Source organism: Physcomitrium patens, chromosome 18 (assembly GCF_059467195.1).
Source record: "Physcomitrium patens ecotype Gransden chromosome 18, ASM5946719v1, whole genome shotgun sequence".
NCBI classification, from domain to species: domain Eukaryota; kingdom Viridiplantae; phylum Streptophyta; class Bryopsida; order Funariales; family Funariaceae; genus Physcomitrium; species Physcomitrium patens.
In genome coordinates, this window is record NC_143427.1 from 13,537,826 (window position 1) to 13,562,910 (window position 25,085).

Sequence of the window (25,085 nt, forward strand, 5' to 3'; positions counted from 1 at the left end):
TACAAAACTATTATGACCATTGATTATTATTTCTATAGGAAGGGTTTCATGAGTAATATCTCCAGAAGACAATGGACGACCATCTATGACTTCTACATGAACAGGTTTAATTTTCTTTATTAAAGATATGCTATGTCTTTTAGTAAATTCTTCATCTAAAAAACACGTTGAGGTTCCTGAATCTAACAAGGCAGAGACTTTGTAATGTTTAGGTTCTAAAATAACATTTAATGTAAAATAAAGAGAGGGCTTTGAGGAGAGAATAGAACCTTTACTAGATGTTGTGCAAGGTTCCAACCGCACGTTCCCTATTGTAGTTGGACAAACTCATTTTCTGACATATTGTCTTCTTTCACAGCCATACTCCTTATTTTGTGATTGCATCGTTTCTTTGGATAATGTTGAGCTGTGTGCTTTGGTTCTCCATAATATAAACATAGTCCTTCTTGACAACGACGAGTCTTTTCTTGCTCAGTAAGAGGTTTGAAACATACTGCATCAATTTACATATCCTCTACTTCTGAATGTATGTGTTGAAGAGGTCATGGTGTTGCCATTGAATTATAGTAACGTTGAGGTCCACTTATATGGTTCTCAGATCGGAATTCAAAAAGGCGATTGTCACATTTCACAGCAAAGTCAATTGCTTGACTCAATGTTTGAGGATCAAGTAAGTTGAGCATTAATTTTTTTACCTCATATTGTAATCCGTAGAGAAATTGGCTAATAAGTGCAGCATCATCCCAGTTGATATCAGTTGCAAGTTGTCGAAATTGTGAAGCATATAATGTTACTGATCGATTACCTTGTTGTAAAATACGGATCTTATTGGTTGTAACACGAATTACATCATGCTCTCCATACATGGATCGAAACTCCGCCAAAAAAGCCTCTAGATTATCCAATATTGGATCTCGTCGTTCAAAAAAAGATGAAAACCACGATAGTGTTGAACTTGAAAGAAGCGTACCAATGAATCTAACTTGTGATCCTAGAGTTGGATAGCTTTGGGGTTGAAGTTCAATCACCAGTTGCTCTTGATTGATAAATCCTCGAAACTTGGATCTGGTGCCATCAAACTTCTCTGGTAGGACAATTCTTGGTTCTCTAACATTTGAAGGACATTCCACCATAGGAAAAAGGACATGGTTTGGTGCAGATGTTGAAGCAACTCCAACCATTTCTATATCTTCACTTCCTACCAATCTTGTTGCTCCTTGTGGTGGTAAATTGAATTGATGCATTGTAAGCATTAACTCCCTCAATTGCTCTTGCATTTGTGCCATTGCACTCTTCATTTCGAGAAGTTCTGCCATGATAACACTTAGAAGAGAGAAGATGTCTAATATCGCTCAAGACAAATAGAAGAGAGGACTTGAGGACAAAGAAAATGGTAATTACAATATCAGTTTAGAAGAGGGTAATCCGCAACTTCTAATATGCTTATATCTTATCAAGAAAAAGGGGTAATCCACTCTTAATCAAGATTAGACAAAGCTCTGATATTGTAGGTGTACTCTTGTCAATCTGTCAAGGACAAGAACTCGATGAAAAAACAATTCAGACAAGAAAGCCTTCACTCAAAGAGAGGTAACAAAATATATATAAACAAGTATTTATATTGAAATACAAACTGGAATGGCTATTGCCAAAAGACAAGAAAACTAGAGACCCTTGAAACTAGACTAGAAGCAAGAAAGGAATTGACAAGAGTGAAGAAGCCTTCACTCTTGTCTCTATATATACTATCTAACTAGGGGCTACGTGGCGATGTTCTATAGGACCTCCAATATGTGTTGACTTTGTAGGATACATGCCTTGACTTACAAGGCAAGTTTTTCTACATGTGGGTCACATAATTAGTTTGATCTTCAAGCTAACAACATGTGTGGCACATGGCCAACTTGTTGTCCACGTTTCTAATCCAAAAAGTCAATTAAAGACACCTATGAAGTCAAAGCAGCGTCTAACAAGCTTCTAAGAAGCTTCCATATTAAATATTATAGAATTAACTTATTTTTACCTACTTTTACTTACTTCTACCTATTTTTATATGTAATTATTAGCTTACATGATTATGGCCGTGACATAAAGTGTTGAAAAACTTGTGAAGATTTGTAATAGTTACAAATCTATTCTCACTTGCGGTGAAAATAGCATCTATAATCTTTCTTTTATAGACAATTTAATTAACTTTTAAAATTTAAATTACAAAAAAAAAAAAAAAAAAAAAAAAAAAATCCATACCTCTTATATGAAATGAAAATTTCTATAAAGAAGGATAATTATCTCTCTTTAAGGAAAAAATGAATGTTAGAAAATTAAACTATTTGTTTAAATGTGGATAGTCTGCAACCTTCAAAATACAACAATAGAAGTGGAATAATCCACTCACTTAAAATAAGACAAGAACAATAAGTTAACACTTTTATCAAACTATCAAGGACAAGAATCTTGAAGAAAGAAATCTTTAATATACTCTTATGTCACTCAAAAAGACTAGAAAATCACTTAGAGATTAGAATGGCTATTGTCAAAGACAAGAAGACTAGAAAGTCTTGAAATAAAATTAAGAACAGGAAAGGCATTGACAAGAAAAAAGAAAGCTTTATTCTTGCCTCCATATATACTATCTAATTAGAAGCTATGTTGCAATATTCGATAAGGCCTCCAATACATATTGACTTTGCTAAACGCATGTTTTAACTTGCAAGGCAAGTTTTCTATATATGTGCTACATAGTTAGCTTGTTCCACAAGCTACCAATATGTGTGGTATATAGTTAACTTGTTGACCAAATTTTCAACCTATCAATCAACTACAAATATGTATAAAATCAAAACCATGTCTTTGAAGCTTTTAGGAAGCTTCTTTAGAAGATACAATAAAATTAATCTATATTTACCTATATTTACCTACTTCTACTTAATCATATAAATAATTATTGAAATAAATAAGTATATCTATGATAGCTACTTGATAGAAGCTTTAGTTATAATATGATATATAATAATAAAAAATAGAATATAATTCATATTAATATATATATATATATATATATATATATTTATATTTTTTTTAGTAGATTTTTTGATATTTTGGTTGGATGACTTTGTGTGCTATGATATATTATGTAGAGTGTATTAATAAGGATACATAGCAAAAAAAATTGAGTTAAAATATCCAACTCTTTTAAAGTAGTAAAAAATAGAATATTCAAGATCACTTCAAGAATTGTATCTCTTACCATTTGCTACATATAGATAGTATTATGGATTCCAATTTGAGTATTATTCCAACTAGCTTGAGGTACATGTTATATAAAAGAGCTCAAGAAGCTACTACTATGATTTTATGCAATATTTGTTCAATAGGATGGCATATAAGGTATTTGACACCACTTTTAGATTAATTCTTTATATAAAAATGGATATTTCTATGGTAAAAGAAAAGTTAATGAGTTGATGGAGTTTGTATAATATTAACTTTTCTTACACCATAGACATATCCATCTTTATATGTGTGATTGTTATACATACTTTCTAATTATGATAAGTATTAACCTATGACTTAATCTAAGTTTAAATTTGTACTATATGGCATGTTTATCAACATTGTTGTTTGTACTTTAGAGATGTATATTCATTATTATGAGTTTGTTGATGTAGGCATAGTTCATATAGATTCTAAACCACAAGATGTTATATATACATGATATATTTGGTACACAACAATTGTTAGTAATATATTAATTTTTGTTAAGATGTATTGGAGAGTATAGTATCACTATAAGAATGAGATTTAAGTTTGAAGTCTTGTAAGAAATCTTAAAAAGAAGTCTTCAAGGTCCTTGACTTTCTATTCAAGTTTTATATTATCAAGTATTTCAAAAGCCTAAAAAAGGCTTATTTTTTTAAAATTAAGCTTTAGAATAAGAAGTAAGAGTGTTTGATTTCTTATTATATATTAGTACATTTTTGTGGTATTTATATATAACTAATTTTTTTTCTATTTATTGTATATTTTTTTATTATTATTTTAGAAATTTTCTACTTAAAATTATTTCCATGATAATAACTCTAAGTTCATATAGAAAAATGTTTGATTTAAATTAAGAGCTTACAAAGAACCTAATAATGGTGAAACCATGCTTTATAGTTAGAATAAAACATGGACAACCAAGAATATATTAGGTATTAGATATAATAAATCCAAAAGGAGGAATTCTATTCTTCCTTATGGTGGCATAATTGTACATATTAGTTTAACTACTAAGTAATTGTAATATATAGTCCACTCATAATATTAAAACTTCATTTATTGCCAAAATTTTTATGTCCAAGGTCCTTAAATGCCATACACTTCTCTAATATACTAGATATGCTATAGTTGTGTCAAAAAATTATAATAATAAATAAAGAAGAATTTTAATATTATATCTGCAACCAATAAAAAAAATTCTTTTATATCAAAATTTAATATTATATCTGCAACCAATAAAAAAAACCAACCACATTCATGATTACCATATTCTTCATCAAGGGTGAATCTATTTAGTAAAAGCATGGGTTTATTTAACATTTCCCTAAATAAATTCAATGTACATGTATCATCCAAGCTGTTGGATGAAGATTGTGGATGAGGACGAAGACCGAGACATGGATGAACAAGAAGGATGGATGGAACTTCGGTATGAGCAATTCCAAAGGAAGAGTGTGTGTGTCTCTGCACTCACTCACTCTAGGAGAAGTAGGATTGGTCGTGAGCGGGGGAGGGGGGCTGTGTTTTGCGGTGTCGGAGCACACCATCACATTCTGTTCCTTCGTCTTGGTCTTGTCATTGCTCTGCGCAGATCATCACTTCTACACCCTCCTGATCATCACAGTGTTGTTTTGTGAGGTATGCGGATTTTCATTGCGAATGCGCGCCATTGTTGATCAGTTCAGAGCATTTCAGGATTGGCAGGAGGCACGTCAGGAGTGAAGCAACCGCACCATCTTCACTGGCGTGGCGTTAGAAGAATTGGGTCGCTATGGTGGAAGCAGAAGTGAAGGAGGCGGACGCAGGGACGAAGAGTGGTGAGAGTTTGGGGAGCGGCCGCATTGAGTATGTCTCTTACAAAGACGAGAGGCAGCTGCCGGACATCATGGCGCTGATTGACCAGGAGTTGTCGGAGCCCTACTCGATCTTCACTTATCGTTATTTCATTACGCTTTGGCCTGACCTCTGCTTCCTGGTAAGCTATTTGCGAATTCTCACTCACTTACGAGGGTCTTATGAGTTTATGCTGGGAAATTTGACTTCTGGGTTGTATGATTTACGACGTGGGTTGCGAGCGTGATTTTTGATGAGTAGGGTATAATGTATTCGACGAGAGTGCGAGCTTTATTGTCGATTGAAGAGAGCATTGTTTGCACTCGTCGCCACGGTTGAGACCTCGGACGGTGAGGTGTTGGAACAAAACCCTAGTTGCAAGTCCGAATTCAGTTCCTGCAGTTAGTTGGATGATGAATTAAAGTGTAATTTATTTTTCGGAGACCTATGTGGGCTTTCTGTAATGAGTTGATATTTTACCTGCCGCTGAGGTGTATCAGAATAAATAGTGTTTTCTCCATGTGTTTTCTTTGGTGACCAATGCTTTTGCATAGACATTGAACACTGCGTCTTGAGAAATATATTCTGGTATCTAATTTGGGGAACAAATTATCTGAGTTGAGCATTTGATTTTCGGTTACAAGAGGTTGTCTACATTTTTCGTTGGTCGCCGGTGTTCTAGGAATATACCAGAGTTATTTTTTGTCTTCTGTGAATTATATTTTGCCCTGCAGCGCTTGATGCTCTGCCTTTGCTAACTAAGATGACTGCAACATCCATGAAATTATTTTGCGGTAGGAGCTCTAATTTATACACGTTCTGGGATAGTACAGAACTGGCTGACCTTTGTATGCGTACCCCTTGTTGTAAATAGTTGGAAAACTGAGGCCACTCAATTGTTGGATACAATCGAGGCTTTGGTTAGCATGAAGCGGTTTCGTGCTCTATATGTCCTAAATGAACCAAGATGATTCTAGAATATGTTGGCCCTTTCACATCTTAGTCCTCAATGCGATAGCTTGTGCATTATGAATGGAAGATTTTAAGCCGCATGATCATGCTGAAAATGCTAATGTCGGGCATGTTTCTGGTTTGAAGTCTTGTGTCGGTGGCTTGGCTTGGAAAATGAATTTTAGGTGGTCTTTTTGATTTGTAAATTTGAGGAACACAGATGCTTTCACTTTTTACTAATCTATGGATTCGTTAGATCAGTAATTGTTACAAGATTATTGGTTGTAAGGTTTGTGCTTTTACTATCTCGAATTCAATCCAGCTTCCCGTGGTTTTCGTTCCGTTCTTTATATTTGACCTACTGCATGTTTTAGGGTAGGAAACTACCATAGCTGTTATATATGCTCATTCTAGTCATGCATCATTCAGGCTTTGCATGAAGGAAAGTGCATCGGCACAATTGTCTGCAAGATGGAGCAACATCGAAATACATTTCGTGGCTACATTGCCATGCTGGTTGTTGTCAAGCAGCACCGAGGGAAAGGCGTTGGTAAGCATTATCTTTCGACAGCCAAGATGGAACACATTTGTGTTTTTCATTTACTTCAGTGAATGTGTCCGAGGCACCGACTAGGAGTCGTAACACCTTTATTAAGTAAATTTAGCGTTCTTTTTCGCAATGTTCGTATGTATACGTCCTTCGGCTGCATACTATACATCGGTGGTGGTCCAGATTCAGGGAGAGTTCTCCTGTTTGTCATGCTTTGAAGGATGCCCTTTCTCATCCAATTTAGCGGGTTCTGCAGCTACAGAATTGGTCACTCGCTGTGTTCAAGTCATGCACGACGCGGGATGCGACGAGGTACTTTGTAACCCTACTCAAGTGCAATTGCCCGAGTTTGATTTTGAGTGCAAATAGAGCTGTATTTATAACAGTCTCTATTATACCTTTTTGTGTCCGATATGTCTTGCTTGGAACCAATGTGAGTGCATATTCTTTACTAGATTCCTCCTCTGCGATGTTAAGCTTGTTATGCTGATCTGAGCTTAATTTGTTGCAGGTGACTATGGAAGCTGAGGTAACGAACCTAGGAGCTCTAACACTGTATGGCAACCTTGGGTTTATCCGCGCTAAACGGCTTCACAGGTACTATCTGAACGGTGTCGATGCTTACCGGTTGAAGTTACTGTTCCCACGGCCGCCTGACACCAATAGCTTATTCCTAGAAGGGGGTTACAATATGGAATCTTATCAAGTGCACGACTGCTCGAAACTTGACCACCACCACGGCCATAACCCTCACGACCACCAACATTGTGGTGGGCATGATCATGGGCACTCCCACGCTTCTCAATATCATATGTATAGCTAATTTATTTGTATTCAGAGAGGTCAGTCTTTCTTCATGCCTGCTTATCTTGGAATTTTTTGGTGCAACACACATTTTATCTATAGTGGATCTGAAAACATACTCCAGCTCATTGCCGTGTGTTCTCAACATCAGTGTCTCAGGCTTGAACCTTACCAGGACTTATATTAGACTTTGATGGCATTGATAGGCCTCTTCATTTGTGAGATTGGCTGCAATAGTTTGTCTTGTCTTGTGAGATTCTTATGTCTTGAATCAAATTATGTTGTGCTTTATGATTATATTGAAATGATAGTTCTTATGAACATTAGTTGCGCCATGCAAAGACCACTTTCATCTGAATTTTGTGATATTCCATGTGATTTGCATCTTCTCAAGGCTTGAAGTAGTCTGAAAGTATGTACAACATAACATGACACGTAGTGCTGTGATCTTTGCTGCTTTTCTTCATAATCCAAACGTATTTACCTTTGAATACCATATATAGGAACACATTGAAGAAAATGCTACTTCGATTTTTTTAATTTTCTTTTCCCTTATAAACATTGAAGTTCTGAAGCTTCAGACAACTCAAAGATTGAGCTTAAAATTACTTAATCAGTTTTTATTGTTTCAAGGTTCAAACTTAACTTTTCTCTAAAAAATGATTGAAATTGAATGAAATAAGAACTTGTTAACATTTTTATTTTACTCTTACATGGTAGCATGCATACTCTTAAGTCTAACCAAAAAATGTGTTTTGCCTTTTTTATAATATCAAATTAAATAAAAGACATTTTTGAAAAAATTTAGGTCTGTGTGTTTGCATTACAAACAAAATGATCATCAATTTACTTTAAGTAGTAAATTATGGTAGAAATAATATCATTCATAATTGATGAGTCCAAGAAACATACAACTCACGTTATAAACCATCTTTGTAAAGAGGTTGATACCACTAAAAGCGAAAATATTTCAAATATATATATATATACATATATATATATATATATATATATAATTTACCTTAACCACACAATCAAATCAACCAAAATACACATTATTTGATGCGTTACATTCTTTTCATTAACAGTATTATGATTTATAGAATTAATCGCTTAGAAATACACCAATTTTTTGTGTACACATCATTTATTATGTACATGTCATTCTTGAAAATGTGAACCAAATGAAAGAATCTACATAATACATATATACATACATTCATGTGTATATGTAGACCACAATTGTATCAATTCTCAAAATGAGAAGGTAGTTTTCGTTTCATTGATTGCAACTTGGTTTTGTAAATTCATTCTTGTGGAATTTGTGCAATCCTGTGTATACTTGAAGTAAAACCAATAACAAATGCAACTTCATCCACATCAAGTGATTTGAATGTAGATTACTTGTTGAACACATTCTAGATTCCTAAGAAGATCTAAGTGTCACATGAAGTTTGATATCGAATAACTCAATCTGATAAAAAGATCATGCAGGGTCTATGAACTAGTACATTTGTGCTTGCACCTGTAGAATGACCGTGGATTCCAAGAAGCTGAAGAATTATTCAGGCGTACTAGGCCGCATTAAGAGACCCGGTCACATGCACAAAGATTGTTGTATTGCACACACAGCACAGAAATCCAAGTCTATCACCACGATACATTTGTTGATTAATATGTTTGGGAAACTGGGTCAGTATCAACTTGCAAATTGTACAAACGCCTCATACGAAGCGAAGGCCGTGTTCTGTATGTCACAATGTCACACCATGCGAATGCTAGAGGACTACATAGCATTATCTCCCAGTCAATAAGAAAAGAGCGTAAGTTGTTTTTTTCTAATTATAGCTGAAGCTTCAAAACCCAGTTCTGAATTTTGCCACTCATTCTGAACCGCTCGCAACCAGGTCTTGTGGCATCGCTCGAACGAAAACCTCCCACATCTTAGAATTATTCTAAAGATCACTACTTGGTACTACAATGGAAGGCTCCCTTCTTCAAAACTTAGCGTCATTCGATTGTAAGAAATAACAACCTTTCTAGATAGATTCCTCCAGATAAAACAGCAGCATGCGATGACCACCCATGCACAGAACAAAGGTGTCTCAAACTTACGGTCATTTATGGGACACTGACTTGTGGCACACTTGTCACATTAATCACGCCAACGGTAGCCACAATTTGGATTGCAACACACGAAGAACAGCGTCATTCCTTCTTCTCCACGAGCAGTAGCCTGCATTAAACGCACAATTTGAATAGTTAGAATGACGAAAAGCTGAATAGACTGACAGTATGAAGAAATACTTCGCTTCCTCTCAGTCAACTTACCAATTCAAATTGGACATACATTACTAACACTTATTGTTTGGAGCAAGAAAAGGCGTTGTAGAGGATGCAAATGCGGTACGGAGGACATCTAAATCTTACTAAGAGACTGGGATATCAGTATTGTACTGTGGTACTTTCAGTCGAACTTCGAAGTCAGGCACATCACAACAACAAAAAAAAAATCTTGCTGATTAAGGTTGGAAAATGCTCTGGAGACTAAGACCCTATCCTCAAAATCTCTCAATTCAACACACCGTAAGTTCAACACATCGTCAAACGCAGAAAAAAGTGAATTTCAACCACAGGAGTAGAGAGGGCGTGCCTGGAAGAAGACTGCCTCTCCGTGCTGGCAGTTCGCACAGCGCACATTCTTGGTACGTGGCAGCGTAGGGTCCGAAGCAATATCCTGGAGCACCTGAGTCCGCTCATCTGCACTGTGGAGCACCTCATTTCTGTACACGCAATTATTGTCCGCAACCTCCTGCTCAAGCAACAACACTTCACAATTCAAGCTCACAGGCACCTCCACAACACCTTACCCTAAAACCCCAACCTCAAAACCTTCACATCGTCTGCCCTTCCCACGTCCTAAACCCTAACACCTTGAACAACAAGCGCTGTCAACAAGTCAACTCACCTGGTGGTCACAATTTCGGCAGGCGTAGAGCAAAACCTTCTTATCCCGATCCTCTCTCGGATACAGAATATTGTTACTGCCACGCACCAAGCACCACCACCTCAAACAACGTGAGCATCGCAATTGGACGAAAGCTCTCCAAAGTGGTTCCAGACCTTAAAACCAGTAAGAAGTCAAAAAAAAACCCCAAAAAATGAAGGAAGTTGGAGGCAAGAGCGCTCACCACTCTCGACAAAACTTCATGGTACTCATGGTGACGGATTAGTATCGAACGTCGCAGCAAACGTTGAAAATTCGGCTGAACTCGAAACGGATGCAACGGCGAAAGCAAAAAACACAACCTGAGTAGCGAGAGGGCACTGAAGACACAGGAAACACTCTACTCACGAGACAAATCGATGAATGTTACTTTGTATCATCCACTTATCATCCACTTATCATCCACATATCATTCGTTATTAGAAACACACGCCATCTTGAACGGATGATCATCGATATGATGGAAGACGTGTGGATGACTGCGCGGTCAGGGTGGATGATCATCGATAGGATTGGACATCAGGCGAAGGATCGAGACTTGGGATGAATAATTATGGATGATACTCGAGTTAAACATTCATCTGTGTCAGGTGTCCGGCCCTGCTCTGCAGCCCTAATTACCCCGTCTCCCCCCTATGCTGAGATAGTCCCGCGTTTGTGTATCGCTCGCTGTGTTGTGTTGTGTTGAGTTGCTTCACTCTGCTGCCTCGGTCCCGATCGCGCTCGGTGAGTAGTGTACTCCATGTCTTTGCGTAGCTTCACGCTGATGGTGGTGTTGGAACTGTCCTGAGTCGTTTTTCGCTTAGGGCACGTAAGGAGGGCCCCTGGATCGTCCCAGTGTAGTATTCCGTGGTTTTTTTTTATTTTTTATTATTTTGATTGTTTGTGGTGAATGTAATGCAATCGCTTTTCGAATCTGGTGTCGAACTGTGTAGCGGATGTCGCATCGCGAACTCTTGGCAGTGATTATGGTCAGGGTGGTTGATGTGACGTGAGGTTTTCGTTGTTATTGGTGGTGGTGGTAATCCGAGGATGTTTTGGTGCAGGTTTTTAGTTCGCAACTTAAGGGCTCAATTGAGTGCTACTAGGAGCTTGTGCAGCAGGAGTAACCGGCAGCAATCATGTCTTGGCAATCATACATTGACGATCACTTGATGTACGAGATTTCTCCTGGCCATTCGCTGGCAGCTGCTGCCATCATTGGCCATAATGGAAGTGTTTGGGCTCAGAGCGAGAACTTCCCCCAGGTAGGGATCTGTGGTCGGAGATCTGATTCGATCTTTGCCCTTTGAAGTTAATTGAGGTGTCAGAGTCTTGAAGTAGGAATGTGAGATCTAGTGGAGTGATCTAACGCCTTGCAGTACGACTGAATGGAACTGTCAAGATCTGTGTTCTAAATTATGTGAAATTGGAGATCACCATGGTACTGAAGTTATCTTGAAAGATGTCTTTTTCCCTCTTTTGAATTGGAGTAATGATCTTTTAGTCCCGACGCATGGGAATCCGAATTGTGATTGACTTCGAGCTGAGACAAATGTCCTGTGCGCTTGATTATCCTGGGGGAGAGTATTATTTTGCGAATTGGTTTGAGAGCACTGTTGATTGTAGTAAGATGTCTTCTGTGGTGTCAAGATCCGGGATGAACTTAGTTTTATCCAATCATTGCGGTTTGATCTCGCAGTTGAGCCCTGAGGAGGTGGACAAACTTCTGAATGGATTTGAGGAGAACAGTCCTCTGGCCCAGAATGGGCTCTTTCTGGGAGGATCCAAGTACATGGTTCTGCAAGGTGACCCAGGCATTGTCATTCGCGGAAAGAAGGTAGGTTGCGCTTCCCCATGAACGCTTAAACATGCTGAAAATTTCCTATATTTGGATGCTACCTCTACTTGTCATTGACGTTTCTCGATTAGAGTTTCCTGGCGGATACTTCAGTATGCTATGGCCAGTAGATGCTCTCCGTGTTACTTGCGAATCCCAACAACTGAATTTTCATTTATGTGACAGGGTCCTGGAGGTTGCACGATAAGGAAGACGAACAGCGCATTTGTTATTGGGATATATGATGAACCTTGCACCCCTGGTGAATGCAACATTGCCGTGGAGAAGCTTGGTGAATACCTGTTTGAACAAGGACTTTGAAGTGGTAGTGTTCAGTCTTTTTGGGACAATATCTATTTGACCAGGGTCTGGAAGTATTGTTATGGGTATGAGGTTGTATTATTGTCCTCTGAAATGGGTTAGCAATGTACGTGAGTTGCCTACAAGCTGTTGCGTGGGTTGGTAGCGCTTCATCGAGGTCTGAGGTGTCGACTATGTGCGCGGTACCAGTACTTGAGGATGACAAAGTGAGGGAAGAGCATTTGAGCTATGTTCAGAGGTTTCAGTGAAGATCAATGATGTCTTGCAGCATTCGTGCGGGCATGATTCTCGAGCATCGTGTGTTGATGGAAGGGTCTTTTGGCTTTGGGTTTGTTAAAGCGAGGAAGTCGCTTAATTAGGTGGTGCTGCGTACGCCGTCTCTTAACATGTTCGTGGTGTTTGGACAGCTGTGATGGGAGGCGGCGTCTATGTCTCCGATCTCGTTATGCTTGTTTTGGTCCGTGAGTTAGTATGTGAGGGGTTCTCTGTGCCGTTTACTATGCGAAGAGTCATATTTTAACTCTTCTGTTGTCATGATCACCGCAAAATCAATGAACATCCTTCAACTTTGTCATGTACATTTTGTCCTGTGTTATGATTATGTGACGAGAGAATGCTCGCTCTCTCCCTGCTGATGAATGGGCTCATTTTTCATTGGAGTTATGGGGACGTTGATGTTGAATCATTTGATCAACTTTTGCAGTTTGATTTGCAAAGTTTTTTGCATGAATGGAATGGCATATTTTAGAACGTGCCAAGTTCTCTCGTTTCTCACTTTGGTTTTGTTTCTATCTCTTGGTTCTGTCAGATTTACATGTAAGTTCAGCCCGATGCATCACAAGTGAGTACTAAACCCGGCATTATTCTTTATGTGCATCATCTTACGACGAAGAGTGCCTTGTAGACGAGTGAAGTATTTGAACTGGGGTTGTGTATTTTTTGGTAGTTCTGTTCATCGTTCTTTATCTAACTGAGCATTCTGTGAGGTGAAAGTTATATTATTCCCGATATGTGCTCTACAGAAGCAGAAACACGAGTACTGCAGAAATTGAGCCGTGGTTCTTTCCCGTATTCCACGGCCTCACCCATGTGCTTACTTACATGAACCAGACGTGGAGACATAACAAATTCAATTTATAACTTATTTACTTCCATTTTTGCATTGGTAATGAGCAAAATTGATGATGTACATAATACACTTGAATTTGAATTTGAACGGTGTTAGATCCTCGTAAGCCACTTTATATTATCAGAAGTTCACTTTTTCCTACCTACAAATTGAAGGCTTAAAATTTTTGTTCCTTTAAAATGAGAAGCTTTTATTCTCCTACAGCAGTTAGTTTTTTTATTAAAAGTCGTTACTTTTGTTGATAGTATTGTGTAAATTCTAATGAAAGTTCTGGAGACATTGTTCATGTCATGTAGAACAATAATGAAATATAATATGGTGAAATAATGAAATAATATAGAATAACCAAGCATAAGATAATAGATTTTCAAAGCAATAATTTTGCATTGATATTGTAATATTTATAAATAATTAACTTTTTTGCACAGTTTTATACGAATATATTATAGTTGCATTACTTAAATTTGTTTTTAAATTAAAAAATTGGAAAAATGAACTATAAAATATTAAAATTGACAATATGAATGGGATGATTATATATTTAGAGTCAATAAATAAAAAGTAAAGTAAATATCATATATGAGTAGATTGTAAACTTAGAAGTTAGAATTTAAAAATATATATATATATATATACATAAATATGAACTAATAAATTTAAAAAACTACAATTGAAAATAACTTGATATTATCAACAAATCCACAGAGAATTAGAAAAATAATTGAAATAAAATTTAAAACAAATATCTTTGCGAAGAAATGTTATAATTTCTAATATGTGCAATGGTTGATACTTAATATAATCTATTGTTGTTAATGAGAGTTATAGTCCTATAGATATCAAAAACTTCTTCCAAAAATTTAAAAATTTAAAAATATATTATGCAACTATTAATAGAATATTTCATATAAACTATGCTTTAGTAGCAACAGAAAAGACATTTGAAGATTTTTTAAAACAAACTAGGTTGCAAGATATAAATTTGTTATATATCTATAACAATTTGAAATTTTGTATTTTATCATAGAAGTAAAGTATTTTGTAACAAGCTAAAATTTTAATTTTTTTATATAGACCAATACACTTTATTACATATTTTATCATTTCTAAATTTTCAAATGCTTCTAAAATCTTCTAATTTTTAGAAAAATCTACTAAGTTACAGTTAGTATTACTTCACATTAAAGTCACATTAACTAAATTCTTATTACAGATTTCCAAAAAATGTTTAGACAAAATATATCAATAGAATATTTTAAAGATCTATTAACATTATTGAGATTTTAATCATGTCTATAAATATATATACATCTCTTGATTTATATATTTTTTACAAATATTATATGATAATTTTTATAAAATTCTTATATTTTAAAATATTAAATATTACTATTGTAAATTTTATAATAAAAAATATCTAAGAAGTAAAAATCAGTTAAATTGTAATTTATGATATATTAAAATTATCTAATACATAATTCTTTAATAACTTCAAAAGGCAAAAATATTTAATATTTTATTGTATGTATAAAAAAGTATTAGAAAATTACAAGAAAGATACAACAAAACATGTTCTCTAATAAAGAGAATTTTCATGAATTTGCATGTTTTGCCAATGGTGTTGTTAGAAAAGCATCTTGTACTATTTGATAAGTGTAATTTGTTTTTTTTTATTATATTCCATGATATTTTCTTTTCTTGCCAACTTTTATAATTGATATAAAATTTCCAAATATTCTTAACTTAAAATCAAATACACATTTACAAATTCTTAAAAACAAATTATATGCCTTGAATTAGTAAAGATCCCTCCTGATTTGATATGGTTTAAAGTTCTCAGAATAAATAAAACACTATTGATTTGAAATAACATAATTCAGTAACCTAACTAGATATTGCTGAAAAAAATTTATCTCTAAATTGCAATGTAATCTTCAATATTAAACGTTGATAAAATTTGTATTATTTTATTTATTAATAATATATCAAGATGACATTACAATGGATAATATAAGTGTTTTACAAATACTCTTAAATATTCTAATATACCATATGTTTGAAATGTATTGTAAAATTAGTTAATTCAAATAGATTGATATTTCATTTTACAGTGTCTTAATATAAAAGGAAAAAATATGTATATATATATATATATATATATATATATACATATATACATAGTTTTATTTTTTATCTTCTTTAATTCTAACAAGTTTAAAAGCATTACTAGTATAATACGTTAATCTTTATTTTTGAATATTTTTAAATCTTAAACCATTTCTGATAGCAAATGAGTCATAATATAAAAAATTATTTTAAATTTAATTATATAAAGCATTAAAAATAATTTAAATTATATATATATATATATATATATATATAGTTTTTGACTAAGACTTTTTTAATGTAAAATCTCTTGCATTCAAACGCACTTTAAATATTTGATCAAGCTGTAGATATTTAAAAAATTTATTTATTTATTTATTTTTATTTTTATAATACCAAATTGTTTTAAGCTTAAGGAACCTCATCATATTTGTTGTTCTATCCAACAGATTCATTTTCTTTTGTAAAGAAAAGAAATAAAAAAACCACATACTTTGAAACATTTATAATTTGTTTTCTTAAGTTTAAATATAATTTATTGCATTTAAGTTTTCTAAAATTGAAAAAAAAACTATCTTTATGTTTTTATGTTTTTATTTTTTAATATTAGAAGAGATTACAATATTAAAATTTTAAATAATTGAATTTTTTTTGTTTTTATGGTAATTAATTGTATGTATGAGAGTGGTGAAGTTACCCTGTACAAAATATTATCCAAAAGACAGTACTACAAAAAATTATACATATTTTTTATTCTTATTTTTATTTTTTCATCAGTGTTTCCTTCTATCATACAAATTTGGTAATGTTCTAAATTAAGATAAATCTGACTTAATTTTCTGCTCATACTTAGTCTATCTAAAAAAATCATTTATTCTTGAAAGTAGATTGTTGTTTTTAACAATGATTTTGTTGATTGCTTAACAATCAGTACATATTTTTAGATTGCTAATTTTTTTATTATTCTTAAAAACTGCAAGGACTTTAAAAAGAAATGTTCTTGGTCTTATGTAACATTTATCCTTAACGTTATAAAAACATATAAAGATGTAGAAAATTCTCATAGAATTATACAACTTTAGTTACAATTTAATCTTATCTTCGACAAGTATTTTTAGAGAATTTATTTCGGCATAAATTAGTGTGTCATACAATGTCTAGCTGATTTCTTCATCTATAACCCGCTTAATGGCCCTATTAATAATATCTTCTATTAGACTTTTAGATATAGTGATAATAGGATCTTCAGTCCCACAAAACTAATTGTTCTTACTTTTAGTCTTGTCTTTTGACTTTTGTATCTTCTTCACAATCCTCTTTTGAAAAATTTTAAAGGTCCACTTTTCCTTCAACCTTTCTAGGTTTGTATTCTATCTCTTCAATGAATAAAAATGCATTAACTTTCTCTAGGTTTCAGTATTTGAGATACCAGCAACTTCTTCATATAAAACCATTGATGAGAAGTTCACCTCACATACTGCTACAACTTCAAAAATCTCTTTAATCTCTTTTTATTGCAAAATCTCTGAGAAATCTGCTTTTAATTTCATAATCTTCAATCTCTTAAAATATTGATTGCCACCTCTTGTAACAATCCACACCAAATGCCTTCACAATACCAAATTCGATTCTCTTTAATATCACATATAACATCCAATATTTCATGCAATATCTAACTTGCACAAACCATGCACACCTTGAATAAATATTTGATTATCATGATGCATTCTGTGCCAAACAAAAAGTTGCAATCCTAGACCTCTATTCTTAAGAAGAGACCTCTATATCATTCCCTTCTCCAATTTTAGCCCCAGGTCACTTTCCTACCATAACTCCCATTTGTCCCTTCAGTCACCGAAAAATGCTTGTTTTAGATGTTGTAAAACCACCCTAAAACTCAGGTTTGGCACTTGCCAAGTGGGGGAGATGTAGATAGATACACCTTACAACTTCGGTGCTACATGAGGAGTGGGCAGGTGTGCCGGAATGAGAGAGTCTGGCACTCCACGGAACGATGATTGTTCGCTGGAGATAATTGCTCGGCCGACTTACTTCAGTGCCCAATAGCCATGCCAACACTTTCAAGTGGGAGAAATCGTATCGCAGCAGCGAAAACGACGACGACGAAGACGAAGACGGGGACGACGAGGTGCGACTGTTGTTTACATCTGCTCACGCCGAGTCGTAATGGCTTTGCAGTTTAGCGTTGCCGCGCAGCTACGGCACCTTTGTCGCGTCGTCGTCACATCTATCTGGCTGTGGGAGTCCACCGTGGAGGGTATCCGCATCTGCGGTACAGTCTCTTGGAGGGGTTGGCTGATCTGGACTCTACTTTAGAGAGCTTCGTGATCGACAAACCATGCCAATGCTCCAACGTTTATCACGTTTCAGGATTCGTTCTGAGTTCTGATAGCGCCAGGCGCCCATGCGATTCATCGCCGGTTTTCTCAGCCCCCCCATCACCTGCTCCTGTCGATGACGGACTCGAGGAAATCTCTCTTCCCATTGTGTCATTATTGCTTGGCACTGCGTATAGGTCGTGAGCTGAGGGAAAGGTGTGTAGTTTCGAGTGGCATCGATTTCTTGTTGTGAATTGTGCAATCGTACCTCGGCTCTCCAGCTGGTGGGTTGATAAATGAGAGGTAGTAGTGTGAGAGCTTCCGTCATAGGTCCATGCGGAGTGTCCTCTTGTGACAATGCTCGGATTTCTCTAGTCACAGAGCTGGAAGGAGTGTGATTTTAAGAGACTTTGTCTGTGGCCATTGCCATCCTTTCCTTGTGCAGTGCATTTTGTGAAGCATCTAGCAAGGATCACATCCCGGCATATTGCACGCGTTAGGCTTCCTTCGCCAATCATCATGACAGGTACGAGCGCTTTCTTTCAATCGCACCATTCTGGTCAATTGGGTCCCGTCACTAGTCTTCATGTACTCATTGTAAAGGAGCTGGAAACTGGAAGCAGCAGATAAGATGCAGTGGTATCGCACCTCACGATGTGATCTCCATTGCGCTTCCATTTGAATTCTCAGCATAACTCTTAGGCTGTCATGTTTGATGATATATTGGATCAATGTGTCGGAAGGATTTCGCGACCATTTGAGATGATTTCAAGGTTCATAAGCTTCTGCGTTCGGCTTACATACACTTTCGCTAGTTATTAGTCCCTCAAGCGGTAGTATCACCATTTGATTGCAACATTCACAATGCTAATCAACCGCCTGAACTTGCGAGACTAAGCTTGCTCGTTAACTAGATCTATCACCGATAGTTGTTCTTGGGCACATCGAGAAGGATCGCAAGTGCATGAGCGAGACATGGGTGATTGGCATTGACGATCAAGCACTAACACATGATTTCGTGCGAGATGAACAGACTGGGGTGGATATTTTCACAGGGGAGAATCGGACATTAGTGATAGCTGAGAAAGCGGAACAAGTGAGTGCCCACCACTTCAGACATTCCCTCCATCAGAAGCAACACACTAGTGCCCGTTTGTGTCTCGTCAACTCTGTTTCACTGGCATCATTCAAGGAAGCTCTCCATCTCTTCCTCTCTGCCTTGCTATCCATCCATCCACCTAAAATATATTTGTACTGCTTACAAGCAGAAAAAGTTACAGTATGCCGTACATCAGCTAAAGGACTCCTTACACTGTCTTCATATTATAGATTCAGTAATTCACCTCAACTACTTCCAAACGAAAAAACGTTCGTGTTGCGACTCTATTACGCGCATTTGAAGTTGCCAATTACAACCGCTTCATATTTCAATTGGCAAAGCGAGAAATTTGTGGAGAAGTTTCAATCCGCATCAGGAAGGAATGTGGGTATAAATTAGGCTGCGTTGACACTGGCGACCATCAGTCATCTCGAGCGTTGTCACCATGGCTGAGTCGCTGAGTCCCTCGAGACACATTGGTGCAGTGGGGGCACAAGAATTGCCGCAGCTTGTTGGGGGTTCAAGAGACAGCCTTGCTTCGTCTTCAGGGCATGGATTGAGGCTCCAGCGGCGAGTTTCTGTCTCAAGGCCAAGTCTACTACCTTGTCTACGGCGGAAGAGTGGGGTGGATCACCGGCATAAACACACTACGATTACTGCGGTGGGGACATCAAAGTGGAAAGATCCAGTGAGTGATCCAGAGATTCGTCTGCCGGAGGGGATTACATCAATACCATCGCTGATTCCGAGCTGGAGGAAGAAGGATGAGAACAGGAGCAACAAGCAGAAGGTCGTGGTGCGCAGGTCGCTAATCAACTGGGCAGCGTTGTTCTGTGATTTTCTCGAAAAAATGATATATGAAACCGCGAAGGGATCGACATCCAAGCAGGAATGGAACTACTATCTGTCGGCCAGCTTTGCTCCTGTGTCAGAGAGGGCACCAACAACAGCCCTTCGCATCATCGGTACCATACCTGTGCGTGACCAAACTAAACCAAGTGGGATTTTTGATGTGTTCTCCTCGAATGACGTCTTTCTATTTCTTCGTGCCTGAGTTGTAAGTGAGTTTGATTGCATGGAATATATTCTATTGAAAGTCGTTACGTCGTTGTGGCAGGAGTGCATGTTCGGTGAGTTTTTTCGCGTGGGCCCGAACCCAAGATTCGAGGCTCTTGGTGGATACCACTGGTAATTTTTTGCACTTACCCATTCAGCTCAACCTAGACAACAGTCCATCTCTCGACTGGTTATTCCATGATTCTGTAGTGAATTTAATCGGAGAAGTTCAGAATATGTCGGCTGGACTGTTGATTTCAGATGATTATCATTATCATAGAATCTGCAACGGACAACCTTCAAGCTTGTGATTGACGATGTTGTGTCCTGCTCATGTATTGTTGTTAGTCGGCAGCTCTTCAGTAGTCTGATTTGCCTTTCTATATTTTAATTGTTATGCATGGAACCTAGTAGAGTACTGATAAGTTGGCTCTGATGCGTTGGCAGGTTCGACGGTGACGGGTAACTAAATCACCTCCTGATATTCTCATGATGAAACCGGTTACTTGGATTTTAGCACGAAACGACTCAGGAATCATCAAATAGATAATAAGGAACGGGGCTGAATTCGTCAACAATTGCCCTCTTTCAGCACTCCATGATCTGATAACACGGGCTTGCCTTGCAGGATGATACATGGATTACATTTGAGTGAAGGCAAGGCCACTTACGTGGTGCGTTATGTTCGAACATCTCGACTGCAACAAGAGGAGCGTTACGGAGCACCAAAATTCTGGAAGGTCATGTGATCTAACACCAAATTCACACCAGTCGTGAATGAATTACAAGTCCCGTTGCACAATCCTGTAACCACCAGAGATTTTGAGATTATTCTTATCTGTCTTTGGTGCAGGTTGGAGACATGAAGGGCGTAAAAGGATATTTCTGTATTGCATTAGAGAACCTGCGGAGGAGCTTGGGTGTCTTGAACGTATCCAGCGGCTATGCAGGCACCGGTACGTCTGTCAACTTCGGAAGCTCGCTTTGAATAAGTGACACGAACTATTTCTCCGTCACAGAGCGATGGAAGTGCTGATTCGCATTCAAGTAAAATCTTGAGTGACCTTGGCCAGAAATTTAATCGTAGACCTTGAAACTTGTGCAGGCAACACGTCTCTCGTCTTCCATAATAAGAAACTTTTGGCTCTACATGAACGAGACAAACCTTGTAAGTCAACGACACCGCTAACCTTAAGTATACTCTTCGATAGTAATGAAGCCCAACACCTACTTAACAAAAGCTAGACTAAGTGCAAATCCGGCTCTCAACCGTACCTGTTACTCCATTCCGAGTATCCACTTCGTTCTCAAATACACAACCATGATACCCGCGCTTTCGTTAAGTATGATTCTGGAGAAATGGTTCATCGTGAGGGTACTAATAGGTGTTGACATCATGCCTCGACCAACAGATAGAATCAAGGTGTTGGAGGACGGTGACCTCGTAACAGTGGGTCTCGAAGATTTCGACAAGAGATTACAACACTCCTTTGCAGCCCATCCAAAGATTGATCCCGTCACAGGTACTCCATGCACTAAGGGTGCTGTGTTACTACATTTTTGCAACAGGTTTTTTTTGTAAGACAGTTTGTTCCAAAGCTATATATATATATATATATATATAGATAGATAGATATCCATCCATCCATGAGATATACTTAATGATCCTCCCCTGAACGTTGGCTAACGCCACGAAAATATCAGGTGAGATGTTCTTTTTCGGGTACCATTCCGAGTCTTCAGACTTGATCTACCGCACTGTATCCAAAGAAGGCGTGCTCAGAGACCCAGTGCTTATAAAATTGCCAACCACCACCATTACGCATGACTTCGCAATTACAGAGAACTATGCCATCCTCATGGACCTCCCTCTTGTCTTAGATCCTCTGGTAAGACCAATCCTCTATTTGCTTACACTCCACCTCCATAACTAAGCTTACAAAAGGAAAAACCAGAAAATGTTCTAAAAAAACACACATACAATTTCTTTATATACAATATCTAGTTCTCTACCCATCTGACGTTACTGCACAGAAAACTTGTGTGCTCGAAACTCTAGGTTGCGTCCATTTTAGGTATCTGTTGTGTGAGTGTTTGATCCTTGCATCACTACTGATTCCAGGGCATGGCGCAAGGAGGATTCATCTTCAGATTTGATCCCAATAAAGAATCACGACTAGGAGTCTTACCACGATATGCAACTGACGATTCACAGATCCGTTGGTTCACAATCCCAACATGTTATATCTTGCACACTGGTAAGTTGTATTTATTCTATCAGAGAGCCTCCATGCAGTCTTAGAGTCACATGTTGCATATTTTCCGACTGTAGGCCAATTTAGTATTCAAATCCATATGCTATTCAACCTTCAGTTCTTTGAAAATTCCTCAATATACTCTAGTACATCTATCACAACAAAACATCTGAAGTATTTTTAGTTCGCATCCATGCATAAATTGAAACCAGATTGTCGGTAAATTCATGTGTATTGACATTTAGAAATTTCTTGTGTGTGAAGTTGCTGCATGGGAAGAGGAGGATGAGATTATTTTGATTTGCTGTAGAACGGATGGTATCGACCTAAATCCAGACTTCGGAGTGGAGAGAAAGAACAAGGCCTACGGAGATTCCTATGGGTCTCCTACACTGTATGCATATAATACCATTGTTTTGCTATTGTACATTAAAAATCACAGTGGGTTCCTCATCTAACAATACAAGCCAACTTTGTGGCACCCACATTGTAAAACTTTTCCTAAATGCACTATGTTATTTTGGGGGTGCAGGTATGAGTACAGAATGAACTTCAAAAACGGTCATGTCCACCAAAGGCAGCTCTCAAATCTATCCATTGAATTTCCTACAATTAATCCACATTATGTAGGAAGGTAAAAAGCATCAGTTGCAAACATGTGCTTTACACATTGGTAGCATTTCCCTTGTTTATTTTTCAGTGTACCATTTTTTCACTTTGTTACAACATAAAAAACAAAGTTGAGTTTGCATTACTTAACATGGTCCCTGCACTGATTTTGTCCATGTGGGTGACAATCTATTCCAGGAAAACCCGCTACACTTATTGTGGTGTAGTTGATAATGAATTGGATCTAATGTCAGGTATAGTGAAGTATGACCTATACTTGGATCCATCAACAACTGATACAGCAGTGGATGACAAAACCAAAGGTAACAATTGCACAGTGTTTCACTTTGGACCCAATTGCTATGCAAGTGACACAATTTTTGTACCCAACAACAGAGGTATGGCCAATGATGCAGCAGAAGACGATGGCTTCTTGATATCATTTGTACAAGACTTAAACACAGGGTATGGGCTTCTCATTATAATCACAAAATTAATTACTACAATGGGTCTTCAAGAGAAAAAAAATGTTTATCTCTACTTTTGTTTGTTTCTTTCTTTTTAAAAAAAATGGGAATTAAGGTCTACTAATAATTGGCATGGGATGTGTATAGGAAGTCTGAAGCTATCATCATTGATGCAAAGACAATGGGGCCAACACCAGTGGCAGTTGTAGAATTGCCTGGACGGATTCCTAAAGGTTTCCATGCTTATTTTGTGACACAGGTTAGTTAACTTGATGAATATTGCATGTAGTCTCACAAGTGATAATCCAATAATCCAATAATCCCTCTCATTAGGACTCTATTAAAACAAATTAAAAACGTCCAACATTGGGTTTTCATTCTGTGCAGGAGCAGCTTCAACAACAAGCATAAATTGGGAAAGTTGTATATATCATTTTTGTCCCTTTACAAGCACAAACAAATACATAAAAATTATCACTTCTTTTCTTTTTATTTACTGTTGTGATAAATTCATTCAAATGAGGAATAGTACACCACTTATTGTTGAAAAATTTAAGAGCGCAGTATTTAGTGTTGTTGACATTTTTATAATTTGATTTAATATCGACATTATCGAGGAGTGTAGTTTTAGATTGTACATCCTCAAAAGTGTATGGAGGGTTTTGGTATTTGAACAAAGCAACATGTGATTCTAATTGTTGATAAAATAAAAACAATATCATACTTGTTTGAAAAGTACTAATGATTGGATTTATTTTTATTTTTATTTTTTTTATTGATTTATATTTTAGGCTTTGCAAATTATAAGTTAACTAGATTTTGAAAACATAAAAATAGTATTAAAATTTGAATACATAAAAGTGTAACAGAATAGTTGGATGACTATTCCAAGTTAAGAACGTTTCTAAGCCATAAAACAAAACTAGATTATATATATATATATATATATGTTTTTTATTCATTTTGGAAACCCTAAAAACCTAGACCATGTTATTTCAATCTCTTATTTGAGAGTTTAATAACTTGTCTCACAAGCTATTAAATTGTTTTTTAATAAAAGGTTGTTATGTGAGCATGTACAAATGCATCTAAAAAAGTGTTAGATTGTCATGTGCTGTTTTAACAATATTTATAGAAATATAAAAAATTATAAAAAAAATTGGAACAATTTATTATATTGCACATAGAGAATCTTTTTTCAATTAATTTTTTTCTTTGTTGCTGTAGACATAACATGAGATGAGGTATACAACACATTGAAAATTATAAAATAACATAACATTTGAATTACTCATTTTCTATTTTGGAAATATAAATATTAAATTTAAAAAATATATTTAAAATTTTCAAAAATAAATGGTGTTTTATTGGAGATCTCAATTATTATTATGTATATCTTATAAAAAATAACACATCAGAATTCCCATTAAAAAAATATTTTTGAAAAACTGTGACAACTTCTTCTTATAGCTATTTTGT

At 36.3% G+C, this 25,085-nt stretch overlaps 4 protein-coding genes and 1 long non-coding RNA gene across 7 annotated transcripts; 4 read left to right on the top strand and 1 right to left on the bottom strand.

The window, feature by feature from the left end:
• The first annotated feature begins 4,746 nt into the window (after positions 1–4,746).
• On the top strand, positions 4,747–7,734 carry LOC112294984 (N-alpha-acetyltransferase MAK3). Its single transcript, XM_024546024.3, has 4 exons — positions 4,747–5,236; positions 6,475–6,595; positions 6,852–6,907; positions 7,107–7,734. Exons 1-4 carry the CDS (start codon positions 5,033–5,035, stop codon positions 7,416–7,418), a joined length of 693 nt encoding a protein of 230 aa, XP_024401792.1. The 5' UTR covers positions 4,747–5,032; the 3' UTR covers positions 7,419–7,734.
• Positions 7,735–9,047: 1,313 nt separating this feature from the next.
• On the bottom strand, positions 9,048–10,693 carry LOC112295028 (DNA-directed RNA polymerases II, IV and V subunit 9A). The gene is made up of 4 exons (XM_024546128.3): positions 10,591–10,693; positions 10,368–10,443; positions 10,053–10,211; positions 9,048–9,635 (listed from the first exon to the last, which is right to left on the bottom strand). The coding sequence occupies exons 1-4, from the start codon at positions 10,617–10,619 to the stop codon at positions 9,555–9,557; spliced, it is 345 nt and encodes a 114-aa protein (XP_024401896.1). The 5' UTR covers positions 10,620–10,693; the 3' UTR covers positions 9,048–9,554.
• A 370-nt stretch (positions 10,694–11,063) lies between these two features.
• Positions 11,064–13,124, top strand: LOC112295239 (profilin-2). The gene is made up of 4 exons (XM_024546531.3): positions 11,064–11,132; positions 11,453–11,653; positions 12,088–12,225; positions 12,412–13,124. The coding sequence occupies exons 2-4, from the start codon at positions 11,528–11,530 to the stop codon at positions 12,544–12,546; spliced, it is 399 nt and encodes a 132-aa protein (XP_024402299.1). The 5' UTR covers positions 11,064–11,132; positions 11,453–11,527; the 3' UTR covers positions 12,547–13,124.
• A 135-nt stretch (positions 13,125–13,259) lies between these two features.
• LOC141046482 (uncharacterized) lies at positions 13,260–13,795 on the top strand. Its single transcript, XR_012219516.2, has 2 exons — positions 13,260–13,387; positions 13,569–13,795. It is a non-coding gene; the product is annotated as an uncharacterized LOC141046482 (long non-coding RNA).
• A 4,358-nt stretch (positions 13,796–18,153) lies between these two features.
• On the top strand, positions 18,154–24,344 carry LOC112295238 (carotenoid 9,10(9',10')-cleavage dioxygenase). 3 transcript variants are annotated; one of them, XM_090244331.1, is made up of 16 exons: positions 18,154–18,646; positions 19,154–19,216; positions 19,450–20,195; positions 20,337–20,407; positions 20,723–20,737; positions 20,904–21,015; positions 21,129–21,231; positions 21,381–21,443; positions 21,688–21,798; positions 21,980–22,164; positions 22,398–22,533; positions 22,795–22,924; positions 23,063–23,164; positions 23,338–23,604; positions 23,754–23,865; positions 23,994–24,344. In XM_090244331.1, the coding sequence occupies exons 3-16, from the start codon at positions 19,665–19,667 to the stop codon at positions 24,015–24,017; spliced, it is 1,962 nt and encodes a 653-aa protein (XP_090100457.1). In that variant the 5' UTR covers positions 18,154–18,646; positions 19,154–19,216; positions 19,450–19,664; the 3' UTR covers positions 24,018–24,344. The 3 variants fall into 3 exon arrangements, 2 of the variants coding, with proteins under 2 accessions (XP_090100457.1, XP_024402296.1); XR_016498306.1 differs by having other exon boundaries at positions 19,154–20,195; positions 23,338–23,462; XM_024546528.3 differs by having other exon boundaries at positions 19,154–20,195.
• The last annotated feature ends 741 nt before the right edge of the window (positions 24,345–25,085 follow it).